At 46.6% G+C, this 27,613-nt stretch overlaps 1 protein-coding gene across 1 annotated transcript in view; it reads left to right on the top strand.

Annotated features, from left to right (window-relative positions):
- Window positions 1-27,613, top strand: part of GMPR (guanosine monophosphate reductase) — a 45,032-nt gene extending 17,419 nt beyond the window's left edge. Inside the window, exons 5-9 of the mRNA XM_058555218.1 lie at window positions 5,630-5,711; window positions 9,303-9,409; window positions 16,589-16,631; window positions 19,420-19,579; window positions 23,453-27,613. Of these exons, the coding sequence (XP_058411201.1) occupies window positions 5,630-5,711; window positions 9,303-9,409; window positions 16,589-16,631; window positions 19,420-19,579; window positions 23,453-23,639 (579 nt within the window). The 3' untranslated portion in view covers window positions 23,640-27,613. The remainder of the gene's footprint in view (window positions 1-5,629; window positions 5,712-9,302; window positions 9,410-16,588; window positions 16,632-19,419; window positions 19,580-23,452) is intronic.

The following is a 27,613-nucleotide window of genomic DNA, read 5'->3' as shown; positions in this document are numbered from 1 at the left end:
AACGTTTCATCACCCTGCGTTAGGAGTTGGCAAACTGTGGCCCACAGGCCGTATCCAGCCTGCTGCTGTTTGCCTACCCCTGCCTTGCATCATTCTATAGAGAGGATTTTTCTTGGCAGAGGGCCTTAGAAGAGTCAGTAAAAAGTGGGTAGAGAAGATATTGTTTAATGGGTATAGAATTTCAGTTTGGGATGAGGAAAAACTGGAGATGGATAGTGGTGATGGTTGCACAACAATGTGACTGTACCTAATGCCACTTAATCGCACACTTAGAAATAGTTAAAACAGTAAATTTTATGTTATGTACGTTTGACCATAATTAAAGATCAAAAAAAAAGGTGAGTAGAAGAGCAATATACAGAAATCACTCAAGTGGAGAGACTAACATTTTACTGAGCGCCAACGAGAGTTGGGCAGTGTACTAGGAATTTAATAGAACTTTCCTTGTAAACCTTCCGGTGACAACAAGTATGATCAGTCCCATTTTATAGCAAGGTAAATTGAGACTCAGAGTTGAGGTGATTTTCTTAAAATTACACGGTAAGTGGGAGGTCCATCCTTCTACCCTGGGTCTTTCTGAACTTATTTTGCCATAGATGTCTGAGTTTACAGGAAAGCTGGAAAAATTGAGGCAAAACGGTTTTGGTTTTTGCCCATAGGACTTTTTACAATGGTACCAAAGTACTTGAAATCTTAGTTTTGTCGCTTTTTGTGTCTTTTCCCTGGGTGCCCACATCTCTCTGTAACGTGGAGAAGCAGTTGTTGCCGTCAGAGCCTGGAGGGGCCTGGATGGAGCTTCGCCTCCCCGGGGAGAAGCGGGGTGCCTAGTGGAAATCTCCACCCCCCTGCTTTGGTGCCCAGATGAAGTAGCTTCTGTTTTTGTCGTGGCTGCCCCAGAAATGACCAGGCGTGAACTGCCAGGGTGACCGAGCCGGATGTGCTGCTGGGTGAGGTCAAGTCTGACAATCCAGTATCCCCCCCACAGATGCGGTGCTTCAGCCAAGATAACCCTGAATCACCCTGATTCAGCTCCCCCTACCACCCCACACCCCTCCCTGGAGGCTGTCTGGCCTTGGACTGGGCCTGTTGCTGGGGCCTGACCATACTCTGTTGTCATTCTCATTTCCGATTTTATTGTTTCCTTTTTCCCCTTATTTTTGCCCTTGGCTTCAAACTTGAATAGATAGCTCTTTGTTCCTGCAAGTGGAAACTCACCGGTCCTCTCTCAGTCAGCATTCCTGTTGTGTTGTCCTGCTGCTAGAGGCATTTCATAATCATTCGGCTTTTTCCACTCTCAGCAGTGACCCCGCCGTTCTAACCAGTGGTGAAGGAGCCACACAGGTAGCTTGAGGGGAGACGGGGACACCTGTGGAAGCCTCTGGGCTACTGAAACAATACCACCTTCCTCCGTGCTTTTAAACTGACTTTGACCGTAGGTGGTTGTACCTGGTTTGTCCATCATGAACTGACTCGAATTAATTTATTTTGTGTACAGTAGGCCCTTTAAAATAAAATGATTTGTAGGCAGCACCACATTGAGGGGAAAAAAAAATCTACATTGAAAATGAAACTATGTAGGGCTTAGAGTAGCTTCATGTTTTAAAATTTTTGAATTTATTTTAATTAACTTTTATTTATTTATTTTTAAAATAAATTTTTAATATATAGCAAATCAACCAGTGAGGAAGAATGAGAGCTTGGAGTCTTGTTTCTCAGGTTCCCATTAAGTTCTTTCTCGTGGGCTGCCCCCGTGGCTTAGCGGTTAAGTGCGTGCACTCCGCTGCTGGCGGCCTGGGTTCGGATCCCGGGCGTGCACTGGCGCACCGCTTCTCCGGCCATGCTGAGGCCGCGTCCCACATACAGCAACTAGAAGGATGTGCAGCTATGACATACAACTATCTACTGGGGCTCTGGGGGAATAAATAAATAAATAAATAAAATTATAAAAAAAAAAAAGTTCTTTCTCGAGTACAGAGTTCATGCTGGTCCTTGTGCTTTAAAAAAAAACCCCGAAACCAAAACCCATCACACTTAATTATAAAAGCAATACAGTTTCTACAGTAAAATCCAGAAAATTTAAAGAAAATTAATAAAAGTCAAATAATCCCTTCACTTAGACATAATTTGTTAACATTTTGGTGTATATTTTCATATACACATATGCTTGTTTTTGTTTTAATAAAATTGAAATCTTACTATTTCCTTCTGTTTCCCCTAACATACTGAAAGCATTTAAGCATTTTCCCATGCCATCAAACCAATCTTAAAAACATCACATGGATGGGCCATAGATTGTTGAACTTTTCCCATATGGGGGAATATATTTGCAGTTTTGCACTGTTATAAATAACACATTCTTTAGTTAAATCCTTTGACCTCATCTGTGTTTATTCCCTTGGGAGAGAATCCTAGAAATAGACTTATTGGATATACATATTTTTGCATTTTTTCTATATGGACAAATTGTTTTGCGGGAAAACTTGTACTAAAACATGCCAACAGAGAGAGTGTGTTCTCTCTTTAGCATTTAGTGTTTATAATCATTGATAATTTGTTAAGTGAAAAGTAGTTCCTCACTGGAATCTTAATTTAAATTTGATTATAGGGCCAGCCCCGTGGCCTGGTGGTTGAGTTCAGTGGCCCAGGTTCAGTTCCCAGGTGTGGACCTACACTGCTCTGTTAGCTGTCAAGCTGTGCTGGTGGTCCGCATACTGAAAAATAGAGGAAGCTTGGCATGGGTGTTAGCTCAGGGTGAATCTTCCTCATCAAAAAAGAAAAATTGAGGGCCAGCCCCGCGGCTTAGCGGTTAAGTGCGCGCGCTCCGCTGCTGGCGGCCCGGGTTCGGATCCCGGGCGCGCACCAACGCACCGCTTCTCCGGCCATGCTGAGGCCACGTCCCATATACAGCAACTAGAAGGATGTGCAGCTATGACAAACAACTATCTACTGGGGCTTTGGGGGAAAAATAAAATCTTTAAAAAAAAAAAAAAGAAAAATTGATTATTAATGAGGTTAAACACCTTCCCAGTTTTTATTGGCCGCTTTTGTTTCTTTTATTCATTTGTTCGTGTCATTTGGCAGTTATTCTGAGGATGTGGGCATTTTTCTTACAGATCCAGAAGAGCTCTTTTACTGTCAGTCACCCTTTGTTATAATGGCAGATATTTTTCTCCTCCAGGTTATTTGCCTCTTGATTTTGTTGATTGTGTGAGTGTGTATGTTATATGTACATGAGTTTTTTATTTTCACGTGGACAGATCTATCATTCTGTGTTTTTCACTTTTATGCTTATTACGAGGATTCAAGGTTTTCTTCTAGTTTGGGAGGATACAACTTTTACTTTAACTCTAATCCACCTGAAGCTTATTTTGGTGAAAAGTTTGAGTGGTAATCTATATCTTGTTTCCAAAAGATCCCTTTTCCCAGCTCTGTCTATTGAAATATTGTTCCTCCTCACTAACATGTAATGCCACCTTTATCATATGGATCAGACGATCCCTGAGTCATGATTTTCCAACTTCAAGGTGGTGCGAGAGTGATAGGCATTCACTAGAAACCATACTTTGAATTTCAAATTTTGAGCTTTTTCCGGGCTAGCGACACGTGTAAGATACTCTCTCGTGATGCCGGGCAGCGGCAGGAAGCTGTGGCTCCCAGTCGGCCATACGGTCATGAGGGTGAACAACCATTCTGTACCCATCCAACCGTTGGGTTTTTGCTTTTCAGTACCGGATTCAATAAATTACATGAGATATTCGACACTTGATGACAAAGTAGGGTTTGCATTAGATGGTTTTGCCCAACTGTAGGCTAATGTAAGTGTTCTGAGCACGTTTGAGGTAGGCTAGGCTAAGCTGTGATGTTCAGTAGGTTAGGTGTATTAAATACGTTTTCGACTTGACAACATTTTCAACTTATAATGAATTTATCGATACGTAACCCCATTGGGACACCAGCAGGGTGTTCAAGAATTCAACTCAATTCTGACATCTACCGGGAGATAGTATCAGATTCCACAGGTAAAGGGCTCATCCCGCAAGACCACTCTCCACTTCAGACGCCAATTGCAAGCTCAGGTTGTAACCTGTAGTTCTGACCAACTGGCTGTAAATTAGAAGTTCCCACGACCCTCTCCTTGGGTTCGATTAATTTGCTAGAATGGCTCACAGAACTCAGGAGAATCCATTTACTCACTAGATTACCACTTCATTACAAAGGATATTAAAGGATACGAATCAGGAGCCAGATGAAGAGATACATAGGGTGAAGTCCCAACAAAGGAGCTTCTGTCCTCCAAGCTTGGCATGGTGGCATGGGGAAGCCTCTGGTTCCTCAGTCTGGAAGCTCTCTGAACCCCCTCCTTGTGAGTGTTTATAGAGGCTTCATTATGTAGGCGTGATTAACTCATTGGCTGCTGGTGATTACTTCAACCTCTAGCCCCACACTGTTCCCTGAAATCAGAGGGGTGGGACTGAAAGTTCCAACCCTCCGTTGATGGTTGGTCCCCCTGGCAACCAGCCCCATCCTTGCGTGCTTTGCCAAAGTCACCTCATTAGTATAAACCCAGTGGTGGTGGGAAGGGGCTTGTTACGAATAACAAGAAACCCATTTCATCTTTATGGCTGTGAAGGTTTTCAGAAACTGAGGACAGGAGACCAAATATAACAAAAGATGCTCTAACTGCTCAGGAAATTCCAAAGGTTTTGAGAGCTGTGAGCCAGGAACTGTGGATGAAGACCAAATATATATATTTGGTTATCTGAATGACCAAAGATACATATTTCTTATAAATCACAATATCGCACAAATGTACTAGTGCCCTTCCTGGGCCATCTCTCATTTTCCATTTCCATTTCCATCAGTTGCTGTTTGGGTTAAAGCAGCTCTGTGCCCTCCTCATCACCCTTTTCCAAGGTCCTTTTATACAAAGTTAAAAGTCACTTTGTCTTAGTTAAAAAAGAAAAATTCCCTCTGGGAATCAATTAAGTGAAAATACACTGGGACGTCAATGCAAAAAAATGAGTAGAGATGCATTTCCCAAAATAAGACTTTGCACAGTTGTGAAAATTCAGGCATGTTGCCAAGCATCTTGTGTACCAGCTGAAGAATCCACAGGGCAGTAAGTTGTAATAAAAAGGGCTATTTTTGCGCTCCCAGACTCCTGCAGTGAAAGAACTTGTACAATTTCCAAACCAGATGCATCCTTTTGATTTTTAGATCCTGCCACTTCCTGGCTTATATGTTTATTCTTAGGGCCACAGCTTCATGTTCTGAAATTGAGTGTGTTCCAGTGCTATTGGTCCATCAGGGCTCATCTGCCCTTTCATATTCAGATGGGAACCTCTGACCCTAGGGTGGGACACCCAGGTATCTTCCCCACTGTGAGATGACCAGTAGTTTCCTAATCCTGGGTCCCTGGAGTTCCATAGAGCTTCTTCAGGAGTTTTACAATCTGTGAAGCATTTTATGCCCAACAATAAAGAGAGTGTTTCATTGCTTATTTTATGAATTTGGGTTCTCTGTAAGATTTTGTTTTTTCCATCACTGAATTGTTCAGAGTTCCTCACTCATTCATCTTCGTACCACTAGGAGTAGTTTGTGATCGTGAACTTGGTTCTTTCTGTCTCAGGCAGGAAATGTGGTGACAGGAGAGATGGTAGAAGAGCTTATTCTTTCCGGAGCAGATATAATCAAAGTGGGAGTTGGACCAGGTGAGACTTGCTGGGACCACAGCAGAGGGTGTGTGTGGGGAGGATTGGGGTCTGGGCTTGGAGGGACTGGAGATGGCCAGAACGGAACCCATGAGTGATCCATCCACAAGTTTAAAGCACATTTCCTTTGGAAGCATCCTTGAGCTTCAGAAGAAGCTCCTGATTAGGAATGTTATCAAGCTTCTTTCTGCTCCCCGCCCCCCAGAACTTCTAAATGAGCTTGGATGTTAGAATGTGAGGTCCTTGTTTCAGAACATCAATGTGGAAGAAAAGATTGCAGATTTCATTGATGAACTGATGATCCCATATACCTTGAAGAGGAAGGTGAGGGGTGAAAAACCTGTGGGGACAGTTATGGACATAAATGACTCAAGTTTGAGTGTTTAAGGGACCCCAAACATTGCGAAGAGGCCACATTGGAACTTGACCCCTGGCCCAGGCAGTTACTACCTTTGACTCCTCCCCTGATAGATAATCCATCTTAACTTTTGCCCATATCCTCTTGGGCATTCTCTCCTAGGACTGCCCACTGTCATCTTGAGTAGAGAAACGAGGCGGAGCCTTTCTATCCGTATAGTGGGTGGCTCCATTTTCTCTTGGGGCCAATTGGTGTTTGTGCTCCCCTTTGGCCGTACATGAGCATGAGCTTCCATATTTTTAAACTCTTCCTGGCCATGTTTTAAGATTCTTCTTTGCGCATCGATTATTAACCAGACACTAAAATTGGAGAGAAGGAAAGAAGATATTCATTTTCAGTTGGGAATAAAAAATCACCCACCCAAAAGACACTACTAAAAAAGGAAGCAAACCATAAACCAGTATGAGAAGAGTGGAAAAGTGCTGCTGGGAGGCAGAAGACATTGATGCGTTGTGATTGGGCACAGTCATCAGCGGTAAGAGAATAGGATGTACATGAAGGGACTGCTAGGGATAGGAGCCCTGTAGGCTCGTAGAAGTACCTGAGCTTTTAACACACAGGGAGATTTTCGAGATTGGGCTTTTTATATTGCCACTAAACTAAGCCAATTTGTAACATATTCTGAGCAAGAGGAAAGACAGCTCTGGTCTTTGCTGAGTGTCTGTCATTGAAAAGTCAAAGGCAGGATAGTTCTTGCTTACAAGGATCCTCACTTGGATAGGCTGTAATAGATCAGGCTTGTAATAGACTAGAATAGGCTAATAATAGCCCAGGAAGACTCTTTTTTCCCAAAAGCAGGGCACTCACCAGTCACCTATTTAATCAGATATGTACTGAGTGTCTCCTGGCTGCCATCGTGCTGGGTGGGTGCTATGCAGGACGTGAAGGTGTGTAAGCCACCTTGGCTCTCAGAGATCTGTTCTTCATGTAATCTTGAGCAGTCAGCCACACTCGTTTCCTTTGTGCACATCCTCTATGTACACATTCTGTTTCCTCCGGAGATCTGTTGTCCGCCTGCTGTCACTGTGTGTTCCCCCCCAGCCCCTCGACTCTGTTTAGAATGTGACAAAAGAGATTTAAGGGGCTCTCTTTGAGCCTGATATATTGGAGCCACTTCTTTAAATTGTTTGGAGGTGGTATTTATATTTTACAAATTATTTAGAGTAGAAACACTGATATTGTATATCTAAATGACAGCATTAAAAAAGGTTCATTATTGAGTAACTCCTGGGAACTGGGGAAAAGCATTAAAAGCAGACCCCCTGCCCCTCTAGCCAGGAGAAAATATGTACCCAATTTCTCCTTTCAACCTGGGTGTTAAGACTGCTCCCATGCCTTGTTTGAAACTTTTTCCTTGGCTGTTTCCAAGAAAGCTGATTGGCCTAAACCTCTGTAGGTCCTTCACCTGTGCAGAGCTCTAGTGCACTGCAGCTCAGGCCCCTGCCTTGCCTTGAGGATCTAGCGGTTGAGTGGGAGGGAAGGAGAAAAGCCAGTTCTGAACTAAAAGTTGTAAAACTCTAGTTCTGCTTTGCAGAGTACACATCTGGTCACTGGGGCAGAGGGTGCCTTGGTGGGGAGGGAAGCTCGAAGGCTGCAGGCTTGTGAGTGACACATGTCATGTGGACAGACATAGTGGATTCTGCCCTGCAGCAGGATGGGTGCAGGAGAAGGGTTTCCCTCTGTTTTGGTTTCCCTGCTGAAGCCAGGCCTGGGAGGATAGCCATGGTTCTCTGTCTGACCGTGTCCCTAAAGATCCATGGGAGAAATTTGTGGGAAGCTGTGAAGGCACTGATGGTGGCGGGGAGCGGGAGAGGAGGCCCCAGGGCACCCCATAATCGACACCACAAGGCATCCAGCAGGGACTGAATGAGTGGCGAAGCAGTGGAGACAGGGGAGTGGGTGACTCATTCATTCTTGAGTTCACGCATTCCTTCGGTGACTATTTATAGTGTTTTATTATGTACAAGGCTCTATTCTCGGCACTGGATCTACAACAATGAATACCCACAGAGCTTACCATCCAGCAGAGAAAACAGATCTCAGTTCTTACACAAATAATTATTTAAGTGCCTCTTTTTGAAATGAGTGCTGTGACGAACAACTTCCCTGAGGTAGTGACATTTAAGACGAAGCCTGAAAGATGAGAGAGGGTTGGCAAGACCAAGGGGTTGGTACAGAGGGGAGTGTCCAGACAGAAAGAACATCATGTACTGAGAACCCCTAAGGTGGGAAGAACTCTGACAGGGGAACTGAAAGGTCAGTGTGGCTCGAGCGTGGTGAGCAGGGCAAGGGAAGAGAAGGTGGGAGAGAAGGTAGCAGGTGGGCATTTGGGAGCTTGATCTAGGTGATCTCGGGGTGCAGGGGTGCTCACGTGCTGGGAGGGAGGGCCAGGCTTGAGCGAGGGGACGTGTTGGAGCTGCCGGTGCTCTTGGCATGACTCAGTCTGGTCCTGACTGGGGTAATACCCTGCAGACGGGTCAGCCATGACTGGAGTGGACCGTGGGGAAGGCAGAGGTCAAGGGGGAGAAGGCGTCTAGGAGGCTGGTGGAGTCCTCAAAGGGAGGCTGACCTCAGAGTCCAGGCTGAACCGGGGCTCTGGCCAGGGTGGGAGATGGACTGCGAGATCATGGAGAACAAGGGGCTGGGGCATGTTGAGGAAAGAGTTGAGTGAGGTGAGGGTGCAGGAGTCCATTTCCATTTCACAGGCGAGGCTGTGAGGAGATAAGTTAGTAATCTGACAAAAGTTGGAGGTCAGGAAGGTTCGAGGCCATGGGATCTGAGAGGTCCCTTGAAGCATAGTGTGGTTGTGTGGAAAAGGGAAGGAAGGTGGAAAAGAATAGGAGTTTAAGCATGGAGAGTCAGTGCTTGCCCATTAAGTGGGAGCTGATGTCATAGGGGAGGGTGACAGTGACGGGGCATAGGGTGGAAGGTGTCCTGGACATCAGCAGATGACAGTGATCAGGACCTGAGGGGATGTGTGGACAGGTGGTGTGGTTATAATCACCTCTGTCAGGCTGCTGGACAGCCCCTCCCCTTGTGCCTCTCCGCTGTGGAAAGTTCACCTCCAGTAAATTGGGGCAGGGCTGTGTGATGCTGATGGGGGGTCATTTCATGTCACATTCTGCTCATTCATAACCATGTCTCTTTGGGGTCCACTTCTTTCCCCATGCCAGGTTCTGTGTGCACCACCCGCACCAAGACGGGGGTAGGCTACCCCCAGCTGAGTGCCGTGATGGAGTGTGCAGATTCTGCCCACGGCCTGAAGGGGCATATCATCTCCGTAAGTCTCTGAGTGGGGCTGGGGGTGGATCGGGGAGCATCTCGGGACTCCAGGGAGGCCCCTGCTCCCTGGGCCTGAAGGAGCCTTGCCTCCTGGCTGCCATTCATCCAATTGGCATCCTGTGGGCTAGAGAGTGAGCTGGGCACTGTGGTCACAGCAGTGACATTTGGCAGAGACAGAGGCCCTGCTCCCACTTACTCTGCAATGAGGGAGGCAGGCACGTTAGTCAATAACTCTAGTCAATAACAACTCGAGGTGGCAGGTAGCGTGATGGGGGATAACATGGGGAGCTTTGAGAAAATGAGAGGACTGTGTATTAGTTTCCTAGGGCTGCTGTAACAAAGTACCCCAAATTGGGTGGCTTAACCAAGAGAGATATATTGTCTCACAGTTCTGGAGGCTGGAAGTCCAAGATCAAGGTGTCAGCAGGGCCGTGAAGGCTCTGGGGAAGGCTCTGTTCCAGGCCTCCTGAGCTTCTGGTGGTTCCTTGGCTTGTGGCGCCATAACTCCAGTTTTCACATGGTGTCCTCCCTGTGTGTGTGTGTGTGTGTGTATGTGTGTGTGTGTGTGTGTCTTTCTGTCCAAATTTGTCCTTTTTATGAGAACATCAATCATATTGGATTAGAGGCCCACCCTACTCTACTGTGACCTCATTTTAGCCGTTCATGTCTGCAGTGGTGTCAGATGCGGCCAGCGGGTCACCAGTTACTGTAGTAAGAGCAGATTCAGTGGCATGTTAGGGGCAGAAGTTAGATTTTTGTGGGTTGAGAAATGTATAGGAAGAAAGTGAGGTTGAAGCAGAGACAGTGATCTAACAATGTTTTTATGAAGCTCCTGGAAGAACAGCACCACAGTACTCAGCCAGTAAATATTAAGGATTGAATGAATGTCAAGTTAAAATCCTCAATTTATCTGTAATTCTAGTCTACCTTTATGGACATGACCACCGTTGAAACAGTTGAAGAGAGTTATGATGTCTCCTTCTGGATGAGATGCTCAGAACAGGACAGAACATGTCGGGTATAATTGGATGGACTCAGATAGAACTATGGCTTTCACTTACGTGGATGGTACATACATAAATATTTCTTTTTTTTTTTACAAATTCTGAAATAGTGGCATATTCTTGGTGTTCCCATAACAATGGACTTACTGAATATAGTAAATTAAATCTTCAGACCTTTTCACTTGTACAATTGCTATGCTGAGCTCCCACATTAAATAATTGATAGGTTATTTTTTTAAAAATCCAAATACAGTAAATCATATATCCTTGTGGAATGATATCTTATTGATTTTGGCTTAGCATTTCAACCTGGTGAGGTTTGATTTCTGGACCTGCTTTGAGGGTAGAATAATACTCTTTAAAAATTCCTGCATGCACCTTATCTCCTTTGAGCCTTGCTGCAGTGTGTGAGCCCTGCAGCCATGGCTTCACCGCATGTGACTTTCAGGTAACAACCGAAACTGGGATCTAGGTCCTTGACTTGCAGTCGAGTGTGGACTTCCTTGCTCCTTCTAAGTCTTCATCCACGCTTTTCATCCACCCACCCATTCAGTCAGCAGGTATTTATTGAGCATCTACTATGTGCTGGAAGATGGAATAAATGACTGCAGATTTACGGGTTGCTGATGGAGTTCTAAGACCCTCCACTCAATACCTTTTCCTTTAGCTTTTGCCTCAGTGAACAAATTAACAGCCATTTATTGAACAACTAACTAGTGTGTAAAAGGCTGACATAAAGCCATCATCCTACATTTGCTGAATGAGATGATTCACCTCACTGGAGTCACCAAACAGCACCATTCTCCAATATGCCAGTGGTTCTTGGATACTCATGTCTGCATGAAAATCACCAAGGAAGCTTTTTAAATAGATATTCCTGGACCCCGTCCTAGCGAATTAGACTCTTTAGAGGTTGGCCCCCAAAAGCACGAAATGTAATTAGTCATAAGTCTTTTATTACTTGATAGTGTTCACCATCAAGAGTCTTAATCAAAATTTATATATATATAAATTTTATTGTATATATAAATGTTATATATATGTAAGATTTATATATTCCTTGAATGGCCACCATTTCCAAATCAATGGAAGTCAAGTTAATTGTTATATTATGAACATATTCTGAGATCCCATACTTGTGTCCTTCTAGAAATTTCACTCTTGCTTATTAGTTTATGGGACCATTTGGGGGGGAGGGATGGAGGCTCTGCTTACACCACAGGTGGCTCTGATTAGAAATCACTTTGAGATCTCTTTATCCAGCACACCTAGTTTATAGCTTATTTCAGCGGTGCTCTAAGTGTGGTGCCCTGACAAGCAGCATCAGTATCAACTGAGAACTTGTTAGAAATTTTTGGGCCCCATCCCAGATCTACTGAATCAGAAACTCAGAAGGTGAGGCCCAGGAATATGTTTTAACAAGCCCTCCAGGTAATGCTGATGTGCTCTCCAGTTTGAGAACCACTGGCTTCTATAGTAGAGGCTCAGCATGCACAGGTAGGCCTGGTGTTCCAGAGCCAGGTCTCATCTTCTGACGCCTGGGGAACAACTTCTTAATTTGTCAGTAGGAACAATGGCAGCCAAGCTTGTGATACTGGTGCTCTGAGGTTCCTATTTTTCCATCAATGGTGAGAGATTTCCTAGATGGGGTTAGAAGTTCAATTTGTAGCCAGAAGACCAAATGAAGTTCACAGACTGATAGGATCTACACTCTTGACTTCCTCTAACCAGCTGAGCGTCTTGGGGTTCCATGTAGCTGTTTCCCCATCGTGCCTTTGTCTAATGGAGTTGCACAAGCAAGTTTCTTCCGCTTGCCAATTGTCTGAAACTGGCTGGAAGCCCATCAGATGTTGTGGATCCTGCCACTTTGTCCCATTTCCTTCCAGCTGTCTCATTTTACACTTTAGTTGCTGAATTAGCACATCCCTGCCGCAGAAGTTCAGAAGGAAGCCGCAATGTGGAGTCTGTTCAGCAGGTGCTTATACCCAGGAGGCTGGACTTGAATCAGGTTGCTATTTATTGTGGCCCCCGTGGGCTTCTCAGAGGCAGAGAGAGAAAAAATTCAGGACACCTCCTGCGCAGGTGAAGATTAAGGTGTGACCAGTTAATTTTGTCTTGTCATCTGCTAAGGACATCACACAAAGGAGGGGATTTTAAAGGTGGAAACAGCTTTAGGGGAAGTAGTGGCGGTCATTTATTGAGCATTTACAATACACATTTAGTCTCTTATCCTTGGAACAACCTGACAAGGTGGCTGTTCTCTTCATTTGACAGGTGTATTAGTCTGGGTTCTCTAGAGAAACAGAACCAATAGGATGTGTGTATGTGTGTGGAGAGAGAGATTTATTATAAGGAATTGGTTCACATGATTAAGGAGGGTGAGAAGTCCCAGGATCTGCAGGGTGAGTTTGTAAGCTGGAGACCTAGGAGGACTGATGGTCTAGTTCCAGTGTGAGTCTGGAGGCCTGAAAACCAGGAAGAGCCAATGATGCTTCAGTTGGAGTCAGAAGGCAGGAAAAAGCCCTGGGAAAGCCCATTTCCCAGGTGAAAGGCAGTGGGTCAGGAAAAATTCTCTCACTCAGCGTGGGTCAGCATTTTTGTTCCATACAAGCCTTCAGCTGCTTAGATGGGGCCCACCCACATTAGGGAGGGCAATCAGCTTTATTCAGTCTACCAATTCAAATGTTAGTCTCATCCAGAAACACCCTCACAGAAACACCTAGAATAATGTTTGACTAAATATCTAGGCACTCTGTGGCCTAGTCAAGAAGACACATAAAATTAAGCATCACACCAGGTGAAGAAACTGAAACTTAAGTGACTTGTCCAGCATCACACCGCTGGCAGGGGGCAGAGCCAGCACTCACACTGAGGTCTGTTCTTCTCCAGCGTTCCACTCCTTCCCTTGACCACCCTTATTTAGAAAAATGAGGAGACTCAAAGAAGGTGAAGGGCTTGCTGAAGTTGCAAAGAATGCAGGGTCGGTCTTGTTTTCCCACCACATCGCTTTGGGAGACTTCAGGTTAATCTGTCCTTACAGTTCATCCTTGCCCCACAGGGACCAGCTATAAGCATGTCTTCCAGTGGAGAGAGAAGAGTCAGTACCCAGTGAACATTCGAAGCGGAGGGATTTGGACAACCGGCGAAGTTCACTATTCGCTGATAACCAGAAATGGCTTGGGCTTTGTGCTGCTTCACTGTTTGTAAAAAAAAGTCCCATGAGGAGGTTGACTGGAACTCTGTTGTCTCTTGGTCACTCAAGCTCCAATGTCGTAATCCGTGCATTTTATGAAGACCTAGAAAGCACACTTGTAAGTTTGAGGAGGCCCAAATAGTGAGCGGCTGTTAATGATCGAGGATGGAGCTGACCAAAGTAATCCCCAGTCCCCTCCTTCTCTCCACCTACTCAGTAGTGCTCTCATCTGCTCACTGATCCTCTGCAAAGAGGTCAAGATTGATCAGCAAATTTCCTATAATTTTTTTATTTCAATGTAGTATTTCAGGAACAGTTAGATCATTATTTAGAAAAACCTAAACAAATTCATTCAAATAATTTAATTTTTTTGAGGCTTAAAAAAATTCCCCAGTGAAATAGATTTAGTCTAGAAAAAGTTAGAATATACAAACAAACATAAAGAAAATAAAGATTACTAGAAATGCCATCATCTTAAGATAACCACTAATGTTTTGATAAGTATGCTTCTAGACATTTTTAGAGTTTACACTTAACCAGGTTCTTGTTCTTCCGTTATTATAGCTGTATGACCTTGGGCAAGTCACTTAACCCTTCTGAGCCTCCCTCTTTTTTCCCCACCTACAAAATATCGACTTGAGGTTCTCGTGGTGTGTGAATAGAAAAATGAAGTTTGTAACAATCCCTGGCTCATAGTACATGCTTGATTCGAATTCCCTCTGCCTACTCCGTGCTTGCTTTGAGCAGGTAGTTTTAAGAGGAGGTATGCTGACAGTTCACAGGTTGAATCGCCACTCGTGTCATGTGATGCCTTTTCTACTAAAATATACTGTTAACACTCTTGACAAACAAAACAGGTACCCCTTCGAATATTTGCACATTGTTTTTTAAAAACTTCCAGCAACCATGGATGTTTATATATGAAAGTAGTTGTGTCTCTTAGAGGGCAGAGGTTTGCTCCTACTGCTGTGCCTCCGGAACATGAAAGGATGCTATGAACAGCTTTTGGAAATGACGTGTAATGGTTGATAGGGAGCTGACTCCTTTGCCCTGAAGCGTCCTGTGACGTTGGATTGCGCTGGGTTGAATGTGCGGTCTGGCTTGTTTGGCCTGTGTTGTCTATTTCATAAATGCAGACCCAGGCAAAGTGTGAGCAAATGAGGCCATAAGTAGGATTTCCTCTCTGTGGCATATCATAAAGTCCTATTAACTGTGGGCATCTTAGCCCCAGGAGCTCATTTGCTTGGGGTCCCAGTAGCAGAGGCCTTCTGAGTGAGGCCTCATCACTGACCACAATAATGTGGAATTTCCAGGACCCTACAAAAGACACCTAGCAGGCACAAGCTATTCACTCACAAGCGAGTGAGCAAAAGACTTAAGGAGTGTGTGTACGTGTTGTTTTTTTTTTAAGTCATAGTGTTAGGGACTTGTTTTAATGGGAACATGAGTTTATTTAATTTTTTGAGGTTATAAGTTTGAAACCCTATTGTGTAGAACTGGTTTTGATAAAGAGATAAAGCACTTGAAAAATAATTGGCAGGACAAGTGAAGGGTATATATAGGGGTTGTACCTTGAAAGAGGAAGTAAATATGCTGGAGCGTTGAAGCACCAGCAAGATATACAGAGCCACAACGCATTGGGCCAAATACCTTGTGTGGAGACCACCTCTGGAATAATCATTCTGCACTACCCTGTGGCCCTTTGGGGGTCAGGGAAGCCACACATGATTAACACAGTTGATTGAGGAAATAATTGCAGTCAGGAAATATTCATAAAGAGATCGAGCCTTTGCACCTACCTTTTGATCAAAACTGCAAAGAAGTAATGAAGCAGTATTGTAGTTCTAGCTCCTAGAGTGACAGGCCTAAAAAGCAGATAGAAAAAAAAGAATTGAGTCGCAGAGACCATGTCCTCAGTTGGAGACGCTGTCTGTGAAGTGGTTCACCCCGGTTCCATGTAGACGCCCTCCGTCTCCAGAGGTGCGCGCACCTCCCTGCCAGTTATCATGCAAGATAGCCCTGGTGGCTTGTGTGTTCTGCGTCCTTCCCAAAGTGTGTCCCACCTGGGGACAGGCGCTTCCCTCCGAGACCTTGGTGTTTTTCCGAGACCCAGACTGAGTTCTGGGCTCTGTCCCGTCCCGCCAGCCCTGAGCGCTTGCCCTGCCTCCCCTGTGCCTTTGCCTCTCCTTGTTGGGTCTGGCTGCTACTCCAGCCTCCCCCACCGTCCTCCTCCTTGGACCTCACACAGGCCACATTGTGCAGAGCAGGTAGCAGCCTGGTCATTTTGTGCCTTCTGTGTTTGTAAGGAAGCACTGCAGGCTCTGCATCCTAGAAACCTTGTGCTGTGTCGCTGGTGTTTAAACATAACGCCCACGGCTGAACCGAGCCAGGCAGCCCAAGATGACAGACTCTTCTGCCAGGCATTAAAGCAGCCCCAGGTGGGCGCTCTGTCTGGGTAGAGTGGGTGTCAGGAATGCGTGTTTGACTTGAAGGTAACTGGGTACATCAAGTGAGGGTGAATAGGAGACACATGAAGTGGCTGGAAATAAAAGAACTAACTCGATGTCCTTTCCGGCTCTTAAAATAGTTCTTGTACTAAATAAATCTCACCTCCCACCAGGCTAGGGGGAGGTGACTGCTGAATGAGAGTGAACGTGGCTGGCTGAATGGCTGGGCGTGTTGTATAAGGGGCTGGCGGAAGAGGAGGTCGGAGCCCCTCTGCCCACTCAGCAGCTCCTGCTGCCTCCTGCTTCCTGGGCAGGGACGCTGATGCCAGGCGAGTGGGCAGGCAGTGGGCGGTGCCAGGCTGAAACAGGACGGATGGGGCTTGGGGAATGGAAGGTGCGGTGTTGAGGGGAGCGTTGGGCTTTGGCTCTGAGGGCTGGGATACCAGCTCCTATTCGCTGCATCACCCCAGGGGAGGGGGACAGCCTGGCTGAGCCCCTGCTGACATCCTCTCTTTGCTCTTTCCTCTTTGAAGGATGGAGGCTGCACGTGTCCAGGAGATGTCGCCAAAGCCTTTGGTGAGGAGCTGTGGGGGGAGGCGGGGAGCTCCCTGCAGCTGCGCGCTGGCTGTGGGGTGGGAACAAGGTGGAACCTGTCAGGGACGTTCTGGGCCAGTGCTGAGTTTCCTCTCCCTGGATTTCAGGCCCAGTTGGCCCAAATCCTGGCATTAGTTTGGTTCTGGTTGGTGGCAGAGCAGGTGCCCGGGGATAGATCTAAGGGTGACATCCTGCAGGCCAGGAATGGGTGAAGTCGTGGCTCAGAAGTCACGGCTGAGAAGGCTCAGGCACCTGTGGAAGACAACAGTCCCAGGTCTGATGTGCAGTAACTTCAGCCAGGGTCTTGGGGGCCCAACTTGGGGAAATCCCACGGCAGGGACAGGCGTCCGTCCCAGCAGCAGTTTCTCACCAAAGGGTGAGGAGCCTGTTTCCCACTAGGAGGCAGCAGTGTCCGGCTCTGAGCCAGTGGTGCCGGCACCCCGGGCCCCAGCCGTGTGTCCTGGGTTTTCTCGGGAAAGCCCTCACGTCCAGCATCTCAGCATGCTGTGTCCTGTGCCCACCACTAAATCTCTGCAAACTGCATTCAGAAGTCAGAGCTGGCTGCCCAGCTGGGGACTCCAAACTGTGAAGTGGGAGCTGTGTGTGTCGGCAGGAGACAAAGGAAACTCCCACGGCTCCGCCTTCCTGTCCTGAGGCCAGGGCCGAGTCTGCTGTTGTTTCATGTTGTGTTTTCTGGTGGAGGGAAGCTTTCTGTCTGAGGCATTCCTGAAGGGTGCCAGTGGCTCCTCCCCTTACCTGTATTCAGCAACTCCTCCTGCGTATTTCTTATCGCTGTTTCAGAGTTCATCCCCTAGAATATCTTAGGCCTAGGCACCGGTTCTTTTTTTTTTTTTTAAAAAAAACAAACAAACACCAATAGTGACAAAGGGAAACATGGGGCAGTGTTCTTGGTAGCTGGGTTTGCAGCAATCCTGGAGAATGTCCAGCGACTGAGGCCCCAAGAGGCGAGTGACAAGGTCAGGGTCCCATAATCAGGGGTGGTGCAGGCAGAACTCCACTAGTACACTGACCCCTTATCATAAGGATCATCAGCCAAGGACATTTTTACTGTTGATTTTTGAGTTGCAGCTACTTAATACTGATAAGTGTTCCTTCCTGGGCTCACTTCCGATAGCGCACCCAGTGCTCCCTGCAGAGTGGGAGCTGAGTACACTCTGAAGTGACTGGTCATTAAGAAGGTGCCTTGTAGATAACAGATGTGGGCGTGGTTCCTGGCCTTTGAAACCACGCTCTGGCGTCCTTCTCTCCTCCACTCTCCTAGTAAGTGCAGCCATGCCTGTGTGGAGGCTCAGAGGAGGGAGGGGAGCCGTGTCAGGGAAGATGCTGGTTAGGGAAGGACATGAGTGTGTTCAGAAATGAAAAGAATTGGAAGCCACTTCAAAGCTGTGGATCTGTGCTCTGTGTTCCTGCTGTTTACATCTGCTCTGCAGCAGCCACCCCGTGGGTGCTGCTCCTGGGCTGTGGTCATCAGGAGGCCTGGCTGGACACCAGTTATCCTCTGCCCCCTTAAAATCATGGCGGGGGCCCAGGATCGGGCATTCATGTTAGGGATCCTGGAAGGAAGGGTCTGCAAAGCTTGCTGCCAAGTAGAAAGGTCCTGTTGTGCCTTGCTTGCCTGAGTGCCAGGCCAGGGGGCCAGCCCTGCAGAGCCTGCTTTTCTGAAATGCTGGAGAGAGGGACCAGAATGCCTGACACACCCCAAAGTCCTCTTGCAAATATTTAAATGACCAGATGGATGAGATCAAGGCCGCATTTTAGGGATTCCTATGTTTGCTCCTCCTTGTCCTTCATCCTAATTACTTAATACATCTGTGTCCTGTATCCTTAGATTCTAAATGTAAACCCTCCATAGGACTTACTCAGGAGGAGAACTTGTAGCAGTTTCTTACTTAATGGAGAGACTCTCCGCACAATTATCCGTGAACAGGATGGGGAATTGTGACTATTTCTATTTCTTCCACATACACCTTTTACTTTCTTGACAACTAGTTATTTCTCATCTGCTGTGTGCCGTGCACTGTGATACACACTGAGGACACAGCAGTGAGCCAGCCTTGCTGTTCCAGCTGTTCCTGGTTCTGTTCCAACATAGCCTACAAAGGCAGCTTCAATACCCCAATCTCCTCTGTACCTATCCTGGAAATTTCATGTCATTCGGTGATTAACATGAGGTGTTATTTACTCTGCAAGTCTAATATTCATTATAATAGAGGTGCAGGTAGTTTTACACTGCATATATATATAGTATATAGGTTTCTCTCCTTATGCTCAGTCTCTAGTGTAGGAGGTTCTGTCTGTTCTGAGGTCCTTTCATCATCTACACAGTGTGAAAGTGCTGAGAGCTTAGGTAGACCAGATGCCTGATGGGGACATTGTAGAGTTATTGTATTAGTATGAGGTTAGACAACATGCTAAGATGTTGCCCAATTCTTAATGTTTCTCTGATTATAGAAGAGTTAGACCTCTGTTTGGAAGGTGGTCATAGTTAGTCACTAATAACCATAAAGGATTGTTCAATCTATCAACCACCAGCCTTCAGTGGGCTGCATTTGTTTCTGAGTGCCCTGTGCCCATCTCCCTCTCTGGGGAGCCTTCTGAACTTTTTCAAAAGGGGAGAAGTTGAGCTTTCTCTTGACTGTTGCTAGGAGGAGGGAGGGTGAGTTGGGGTAGCACTTGGATCTTTCTAGAGCTGATTTTCTCTGAGCTCTTTTCTCTGCTGCTTCCTTTTGTCCGCATTCTCGGTGTTTAGGAGCCGGAGCAGACTTTGTCATGCTGGGAGGGATGTTTTCAGGCCACACCGAGTGTGCTGGAGAGGTGATCGAGAGGAATGGGCAGAAGCTCAAGCTCTTCTATGGGATGAGCTCGGAAACGGCGATGAAGAAGCACGCGGGAGGCGTCGCCGAGTATAGGTAAGGGGAGAGCCCACGCTTCTCATTGGTGGGGGTCTCATGTTTGCAGAAATAGGATGGAAGCAGGTCTCATAGAATATCAATCCTGTTTATGTTAAAGTACTGTGGAAAGAGCTAGAAAACATATCTTGCTTCTTGTTAAATAGTCCTAATTTTTATCCAACTAGCATTTGCAGTGTTTGGGGCCCTCTAAAGGAAAGGCAGAGCAGAAGTGTTTTGGAATAGTTGGAAATGTGACTAGGGGTGTGTGAGCAGGTGACACTTCAGACTTCCAAGGGGTAGGCAGGAATATTTTGCCTCGACTTCCGATAGAGTGTTGCTGAGCCATCCCTGTAACCTCTGACCTCTGGCCTGGGATGAGTTCAGGCTGCAAGAATTGGGTTGCAGAATGGGTCTCCCATTGCATATGAAACAGGTGTGGTCTAGACCTCCGCATGGAGGTCAGACCTTTCTTGAAGAATGCCGTGTTCCACCCGCAGTGGCTCACACAGGACTCTCACCTGCCTCCAGGCTCTGACAGTTGACACAGGCAGCATCTTGAGCCATTTAATTATGTCACTCACTGCAGAAAGGATGCTCACTTCTACTTATCTTTTTTTAAATCTGTGAGCCTAAAAGATCACCTGGCCTTTTCTGTTTCACTTCCATTTTAATTGTCTGCACGTATGTTTTAAGAACTATATCCACTGCCTTGCCCTGCTCCATAGGGTCTGTTACTGATTCTCATTAGAGCCAGTGCTGATGACAGGCTACACAAAGTGGACAGGACAGAAGGTCTTGCATCCTGAGGAGGTAGTTGGCTGTGAATTGGGCTGATTGCCTTTCTCTAGGAAGCCTCAGGTACTGGGATGGAAACTCAAGCCCTCCCTGGCTGACTGACACCCTCCATTTCTTGCCACTCAGTCCACACCCAAAGCTTATTTTGAGGACACGGGATTCAGATGCATTATATAAGATTCAAACCAAGCTAGAGGTGGAAATCTCAGAACTCCACTGAGATGTACAGGTGGGCGGGCAGGAGAGAGGTGTGGGGTACTCTGCCAGAGTTCTCTTCTTTAGTAGGGTACTGGTGGACTGACTTTTTTTTTTTTTTTGTGAGGAAGATCAGCCCTGAGCTAACATCCATGCTAATCCTCCTCTTTTTGCTGAGGAAGACCGGCTCTGAGCTAACGTCTATTGCCAATCCTCCTCCTTTTGTTCCCCCAAAGGCCCAGTAGATAGTGGTATGTCATAGTTGCACGTCCTTCTAGTTGCTGTATGTGGGACGCGGCCTCAGCATGGCCAGAGAAGTGGTGCGTCGGTGCATGCCCGGGATCCGAACCCAGGCCGCCAGCAGCGGAGCGCGCGCACTTAACTGCTAAGCCACAGGGCCGGCCCAAGGTGGACTGATTTCAATTCTCATTCTCTGCAGTCTTTTTCTCTTGGAGGGAACCTCAATAAAGATGATATTATAGTGTGAGGAAGGCAGGGTGAGAAAGAGGAGTAGGAGACCACATTTATGCCTTCGTCCTGGGAACCTCACATAGTCAGAACAAGAGGGTTGCTCCTTCCTGTGCAGCCTCAGAAGGGCCTCTTGCTTCCCCCCCGTGGTACCTGATGGAGGAGGTTGCACAGTTTGTCAGGGGGGAGGGACAGGGAGGAGATTACTGCCTCTGTGCCAACCTGGACCTCTGGCCACGAAGCTTAAGGCGTTACCCACAACCACTGTCACCATCAAGGGGCTGTGCAGTGTCTCCTATGTGCTCGTATGTAAGTGGAGCCACTGTGATGCAGTGACAACTAGATGCTTTGCCTGGAGTACAATTTTGCCCTCTAGCTGGTGCATCTGTTTGGGGTTCTAAGAAAAATAGATGAGGAAGGCCAGACCAGCTATAGCACAAAAGCCAAGGAGCCAAAAGAAAAATCGTCTCCTGTGATTTCAGCAGGGTTTGGACAAAACAGAAAATGGAAGATTCAGGAGTAGTAAGACTCAGTTCTAGAAGCAGATTCAAATCTTAGACAAGGAAGGAAAATGCTGAAGGAATTAGAACCTTAATCCAGAGGCAGCCTGAGCCCTGCAGGCTGCGTCTGTTCTCTCTCCCTCTTTATGTCTTTCTTTCTCTGTCTCTCTTTCTGCCTCCCTCCCTTATCTCCTCCCTCCTTCTTCCCTTTCCCTGGCAGTTTGCAGCCTCATCACCATGATTTCCTCATGAGAACGCTTCTCCTACTTGGACGTTATATTTAATTAATGCAGAGTTATTTATGCTTTGCTAGTTCCTTCCCAGTCATTAACCATTTAGTTCTCACGCTGCCCCTGGGAGACAGATCAAAGTACCTTCGTTTTACAGATGGGAAGACTTGAGCATCAACAATAAATGACTTGCAAAAGGTGCCATCACCAGTCAGCGAAGAAGCAATGATGAGAATCTGGATAATTTCCAGTAAGCCCCGGGAAAGCCATGGAAATCTCTTTTAAAAAATGAAGTGGCAATCCTTGCAGGCACATGTGTGTAGATGTTGGTCTCTGATCACAGAGTGCAGTGATGTGAATCATCTTGGGTGTGGCCAGTGACTGGCAGGCTTCATGAGCTTGGTGCTCCAGACTAGCTACGAGGCCAGCCTTTGGTCTAGTTGATGGTTTAGGTAGCCAGATTTATCCCAAAGGTAGTCTTGCATGTGTAGATTTCAATGCACAAGAGTTAATCCCTTTTGAAATTCCAGGTAATGAGTTTTTGATCAAGAGATGCTATTTTTCCAATTAAAGAGACCAGCTAGAGAAAGTTCCAGAATTTGGTTAATTGTTAGAAGTTCCAGATTGTCTGGCCCTTAGATGAGGGCTAGAGTTTTGCATAGATTTGAGACTTCCTTCTAATGCCTCTCCAAAAGCAAGTCTGGACTGTATCTCCATTTGCAGTGAGGGGACCTAACATGTGGAATCAAGCAACGTTACTTGGTGGCCTTGTGCAGAGTGGGACAGTGGCTCAGCAAGGACAGTTAGATATTGCTTAGTGTTTGTGCCATATGCCAGACCTTCTGAATTTCTAAATGTTTCCCTGAAAACGTGAAAGATGCTATCCAAAGCCCTGAACCTCCAGTGCTGAGAAAGTCCTTAGTTCTACTCTGGGTCCACCTTGCTGGGACCCCATTGCACGCCCAGGACAACAGGTGTAGTGACTTGGGCAAGCGCAGGGAGGTGCCCAACAAAGGGCCCCCTGGAAAGACAGGTGGGCTGTTGGAGTGGAGCCACTATATCTTGCTGGTGGAGGTTTCCATGTAAGCTAGTAGGGCTTGAGTTGTCCATTGCATTGAGATCTTCCTCCTCCTCTTGATCATCCCCTTTGAAGACATTCAGTGTCTGGTCGTAGAGCTGGCACGCGAGAGGGCAACGCTTGGCTTTTTCTGTAGATCGGGGCGGTCAAGCAGAGGAGGTGGATCGTTCAAGAGGTGATCTGCCAGGTCTGTTCTCCTTCCCCTGGGCATTTTGGGTCAACTGGAGATTGGTGTACCGATTAAGGTAGAATAGAAAGGTGGAGTTCCTTTCTGTTTAGGGCAGAGTGGAGGCACGCTGCTGAGAAGAATGTCACGCTGCAGTCACCACGCAGGATGGTATGGGTCTCTGACTTCTTCCAGTGTTGCCAGTGAAGAGTTTCCTTTCCCTGGCGCTCTGGATAGCCAGCAGTGAGGCTGTGCCGTTTGGGCGGGAGGAATGCGTTCATCTGAGACGCTGGCATGATGAGCTTGGCATTTGTAGCAATGTGGGAGTGGGGTCAGAGGGTGACGTTTAGCTACATGAGTGCCTTGGGGCTGCTTCAAGTTCTAATGCTGGGAATAATTCTGGCTGAGTTCTTAAGGAAAAAGAACCAGATTAAAAGAAAAACTTCCTTTTTCTTCTAGAGCCTCTGAGGGCAAGACTGTGGAAGTGCCTTACAAAGGGAGTGTAGAAAACACTATTCTGGATATTCTTGGGGGACTGAGGTCTACCTGCACCTATGTGGGAGCCGCCAAACTCAAAGAGCTCAGCAGGAGGGCGACGTTCATCCGGGTGACCCAACAGCACAACACCCTGTTCAGCCAACCTTGAAGATGAGGTGACAGCTGGCTCGTGGAAGCTTCCACGCACACCTGCTTTCCCATCTCCTTCCTCCTGTTACATCAGAGCTTCGGGCTGCTCCTGAATGGTGGAATGCTGCTTCTTCCTACCCCTCCTGCCGCCTGGAGGCTTTGGGGCTCCCCCTGGTGCCTTCTGGGGGCCCAGAAGCAGGGCACTGAGAGGGTCAGTGGTCAGAGCCCAGCTGCCCGGAACTCATAACCACATTGTTACAACCAATACTCACACCTTTTTCTTTCTTTTTTAAAAAGAAAACGGTTTCACTTTAATATAATGCTATTATCTTAAGACTTGCTTGAGTGCTGGAGTTTGCATTTGCAGGAACCAAGTGGTAGGGGGAGCTGGGGGTTTTCTACCTCCTTCCCAGACAGGCTAGTGGTGAGCCGCTCTTGGCTGTTAGCCATCAAAGCACCTTGGGAGGGGAAGAGCGGGGAGGATCCGGGAAGCCAGGCCAGTCAGGGTAACTGGCATCCCCTCCCTCCAGCTTTTGGTTGCTGGCAAAGAACAAAAGCGATTGGCTGGACAGAGGAACTTGAAGAATTGGTTTCCTGCAGATACTCACAAGGTGTGGTGACATGTTTGCACCATCTTTGTTACAGGTGCCTTTTGGGAACAGGTCATCTGTCGCTACCAGTTTGGTGCTCCTGGGAAGCTGTGCCTGTCCCCATCCCTGTTCTTGTCCTGGTTTTCATTTAGTTTTGCTTTCTTCCATCTCTTCGTGTCCCTTCTCAGTCCCAACTTGTCATTCTCTCTTAAATAGATTACCCATCATTTTGCACTTCCACAGGATGTTTCATTGAAAGGTTATGCACCAACACATTAGCAGGCAGAGTCCCACTGAAAAACAAAAAAAACAGCAAACACCTTGACCAGTGACTTCCTAAAAGGCATTGGTTTCAACTGTGACTTAGAACCGTTCCCTTGTCCTGGTGATGAATGCTTTCAAGGAAGGACCAGATGGTCCTACTGTATAACGGTCAATCCATCAGTTCATTGACTGGTAACAATGATATTCTCTTGGAGAAGGGACCCATGGCCTTGGCAGGAGTCCTACAGCCGTCTGCTGTGACACTTGTTTAAGCAGTGAACACGGATGAATTAGTGATGGCAGGCCACTTCTTTTGAAGCATTTGTACACAGACCAGGGTGTTTTACTTTACAGTCATGCGCTGCTTAACGACGGAGATACGTTCTGAGAAGTGTGTCTTTAGGCGATTTCGCCCTTGCGCGAACGTCACAGAGTGACTGACACAGACCTAGATGGTGTAGCCTACTACACACCTAGGCTGTATGGTACTGATGTTATGGGACCACCACCATATCTGCAGTATGTCATTGACTGAAACGTTATGTGGTGCATGACTGTATTTATTTCTAAACAAGGCTGAAGAAGCAAATACAGGAGTAAATATTCTTTGAAAAGGCAAGTGATGGCCCTGGAGCAGAGAAGGGCCTCATGGTTCCTACTGTATACAGGTGAATTAATTGCCTGATGTCCATGGTGACTGACCCATATGAAGAATCCAGCCAAACCGTCATCACACTGGGAAATTACAGGTTCATTTTCAGTCTTATAAGAATACATGTAAAGATCCAGCAACTTGAACTCCGTTGTAATACCTTTCCCCCTAAATCCATTAAGAATAATTCTTGTAGAAACATGAATGGCGACGCTTTTGAGATAGGAGGGTCAACAGGATGTTTAATGTACAGTGAAGATGTGGTGCTTTGCTGGAGGACCCAGCTTCTCTGTCTGTCCGTCTGTGTGAGGTGTGAGCTCCGTGCTGTTCCTGTGGAAGATGTGTTTTACACTCAAGCCCTCAAGTTTGTTAGTTTTAAGAGATTCTTTATTGCAAAATAAGGGCGAGGTGGAGGACAGGACCTAAAGAAATCCATTAAAAACGTACAGCAGTAGTGAGGGAACTTTGGGATGGTGCCCTTCTCCATCCTTCCACTTTGGTTGGGGGTCACCAGTGTCCCCTTTCTCAGATAGGGCTCCTGTGCTACAGCCAGAGGGTGAGGGAGGGGGATGCTGGCAGCCCACTTAGCAGCCACTGGGCAGCCCTCTCCGCAGTGATGTAGGCCTGCTTTATCCATCTTGTGTCGAGACTTTGCGGACTAGCTCTTGGTTTCCACAAACCAAAGGCAGGTTCATCCAGTTTTTAGGGAACTGAAAACTGAGTTACTGTAAAAGCCAAAACCTCATCGGGATCAATTTGAAGCAGAGGCTTCACCAAAAGCAGCACTTCTGAGGCTCCATTACCGCCTTATAATTCATCTCTGCCTCCAATAGCAATGGCCCTGGGGGCACCTGCTCTGGAGCAGCCCACAGACCAGGTATTATACAGGATGCGGAGAGGCAAGCACAGCCCTCCTGCTGACCTGCAGGCCTTTCTGTGCAGGAGTTGTTGGTGGCTGGGGAGAGGGGAAGAGCCAGAGAACCAGATGCCGTTCTCCTTGGGGCTCCTGCTATGCTCGTAATGGTTTCGAGGTCTGCCCCACTGCAGCACGTGCAGCAGAGGTTTTTCCCTAATCAGTTTGACCAGCTGAGGTAAGTCTCACAGCCACTGGACCCCAAACGTATCAGAACCATTATCATCTCATATTAAAACCAAACAGTAGGGAAGGCGGCGGTTCAGATGGTTTCCCCAGACTTGCCCCCAGCACGCGACACGGCTGCCCAGACCGCTCTGGAGGAGGAGGAGGAGGAGGACCTCGGCAGCCCTTCTTGTTTGGGCTTCACGGCTCACCTAGTCGCTGCTGCTTTAGTGCACATTCTTTCACACGCTGACATTCACAATACGTCAGTACCTCAACTCTTAAGTAAGTCCTAAGGGGAGAGTCCCCATACACCTAATCAAGAAGACAGGAAAAGGAAGGGGATTCCCCAGTCCTCCCTGGGCTAAGTGAAAACTCTGAATTCCACGCCGAGAGGTCTCTTCCACCTTTGCGGACCTTAAGGCTGGAAGGATTTGAGAGCCACACGTGCAGATGGGAGCAGGGGAGGTCACTCGAAAGACATGGGTTCTTGATTTACTCTCTGGGGCAGCTGCTAAGCCACATCTTTCTGAGACCAGACACAGGGCAGATCTGTGGTGCAGTACTCTTGAGACAAATGGGCCCCTCCGCACGCCAGGAGACCCCTCTGCTCACTGAGTTGCCAACAGGCATGAACTACAGGAAATGGGATCTTTCTACCTTCAGACCACTAACCAGTTCACAGCAAAACTGTACATATCGTATTGATGCTCCGTGAGCCCAAGAAACTGCCAAATGCTGTTTAGAGACAAATCTCTCTTGTAAACAGTGGTGTTCAGGTAGGAGACATAAACAGGAACAGAACCAGCCAAGACATCAGATGTGGAAATGTGCCTTTTATCTCAGAACCTCATCTCAAGCACAACCAATCCTACCCTTGTGGGAAAAAAAATTGTTAGGAAAGGCAATGTCCTGTGTCACCACCACAAACCTACCCACTCACTGATCACAGTGGGGGTAAGAAGGAAGAACTGCCACCATCTTCTCATCTTTTCTTCAAGGACCGGACACAAGGCAAGGACACATTTTGCAATTGGCACTGTTATTTTATTAGTACGAGTATACTGAAACAATAAACTTGTACTGGTATACAGACAATTTATTTAAAACAATTTTGTTCAAATTTTGAATCAAACATTGTTTTATTATAATAATGAAATAATTTCTACCTAGAAAACCTGCAAGCACCATCAAAGAAAGGGACCATAAAATTCAAGAAACAGACTCGAGTGTATCCTACAAATAGACACACCACGATTAGAAAATAGAATATGAATTCTTCCATTTTTTTTTTTTAATATTTGTTTTAAAAAAGCTAGTGCAAGTACAATATTTTACACTGGAATTACAGAGAGTATGCACGCATATGGAAAAAAGTTCTCCTGTCACAATAAAAGCTCTTAACTATG

The sequence above is a fragment of the Diceros bicornis genome, chromosome 14 (genome assembly GCF_020826845.1).
Source record: "Diceros bicornis minor isolate mBicDic1 chromosome 14, mDicBic1.mat.cur, whole genome shotgun sequence".
Taxonomy (NCBI): Eukaryota; Metazoa; Chordata; class Mammalia; order Perissodactyla; family Rhinocerotidae; genus Diceros; species Diceros bicornis.
The sequence above is the reverse complement of the archived record's forward strand: the minus strand, read 5'-3'. Positions and strand labels throughout refer to the sequence as shown.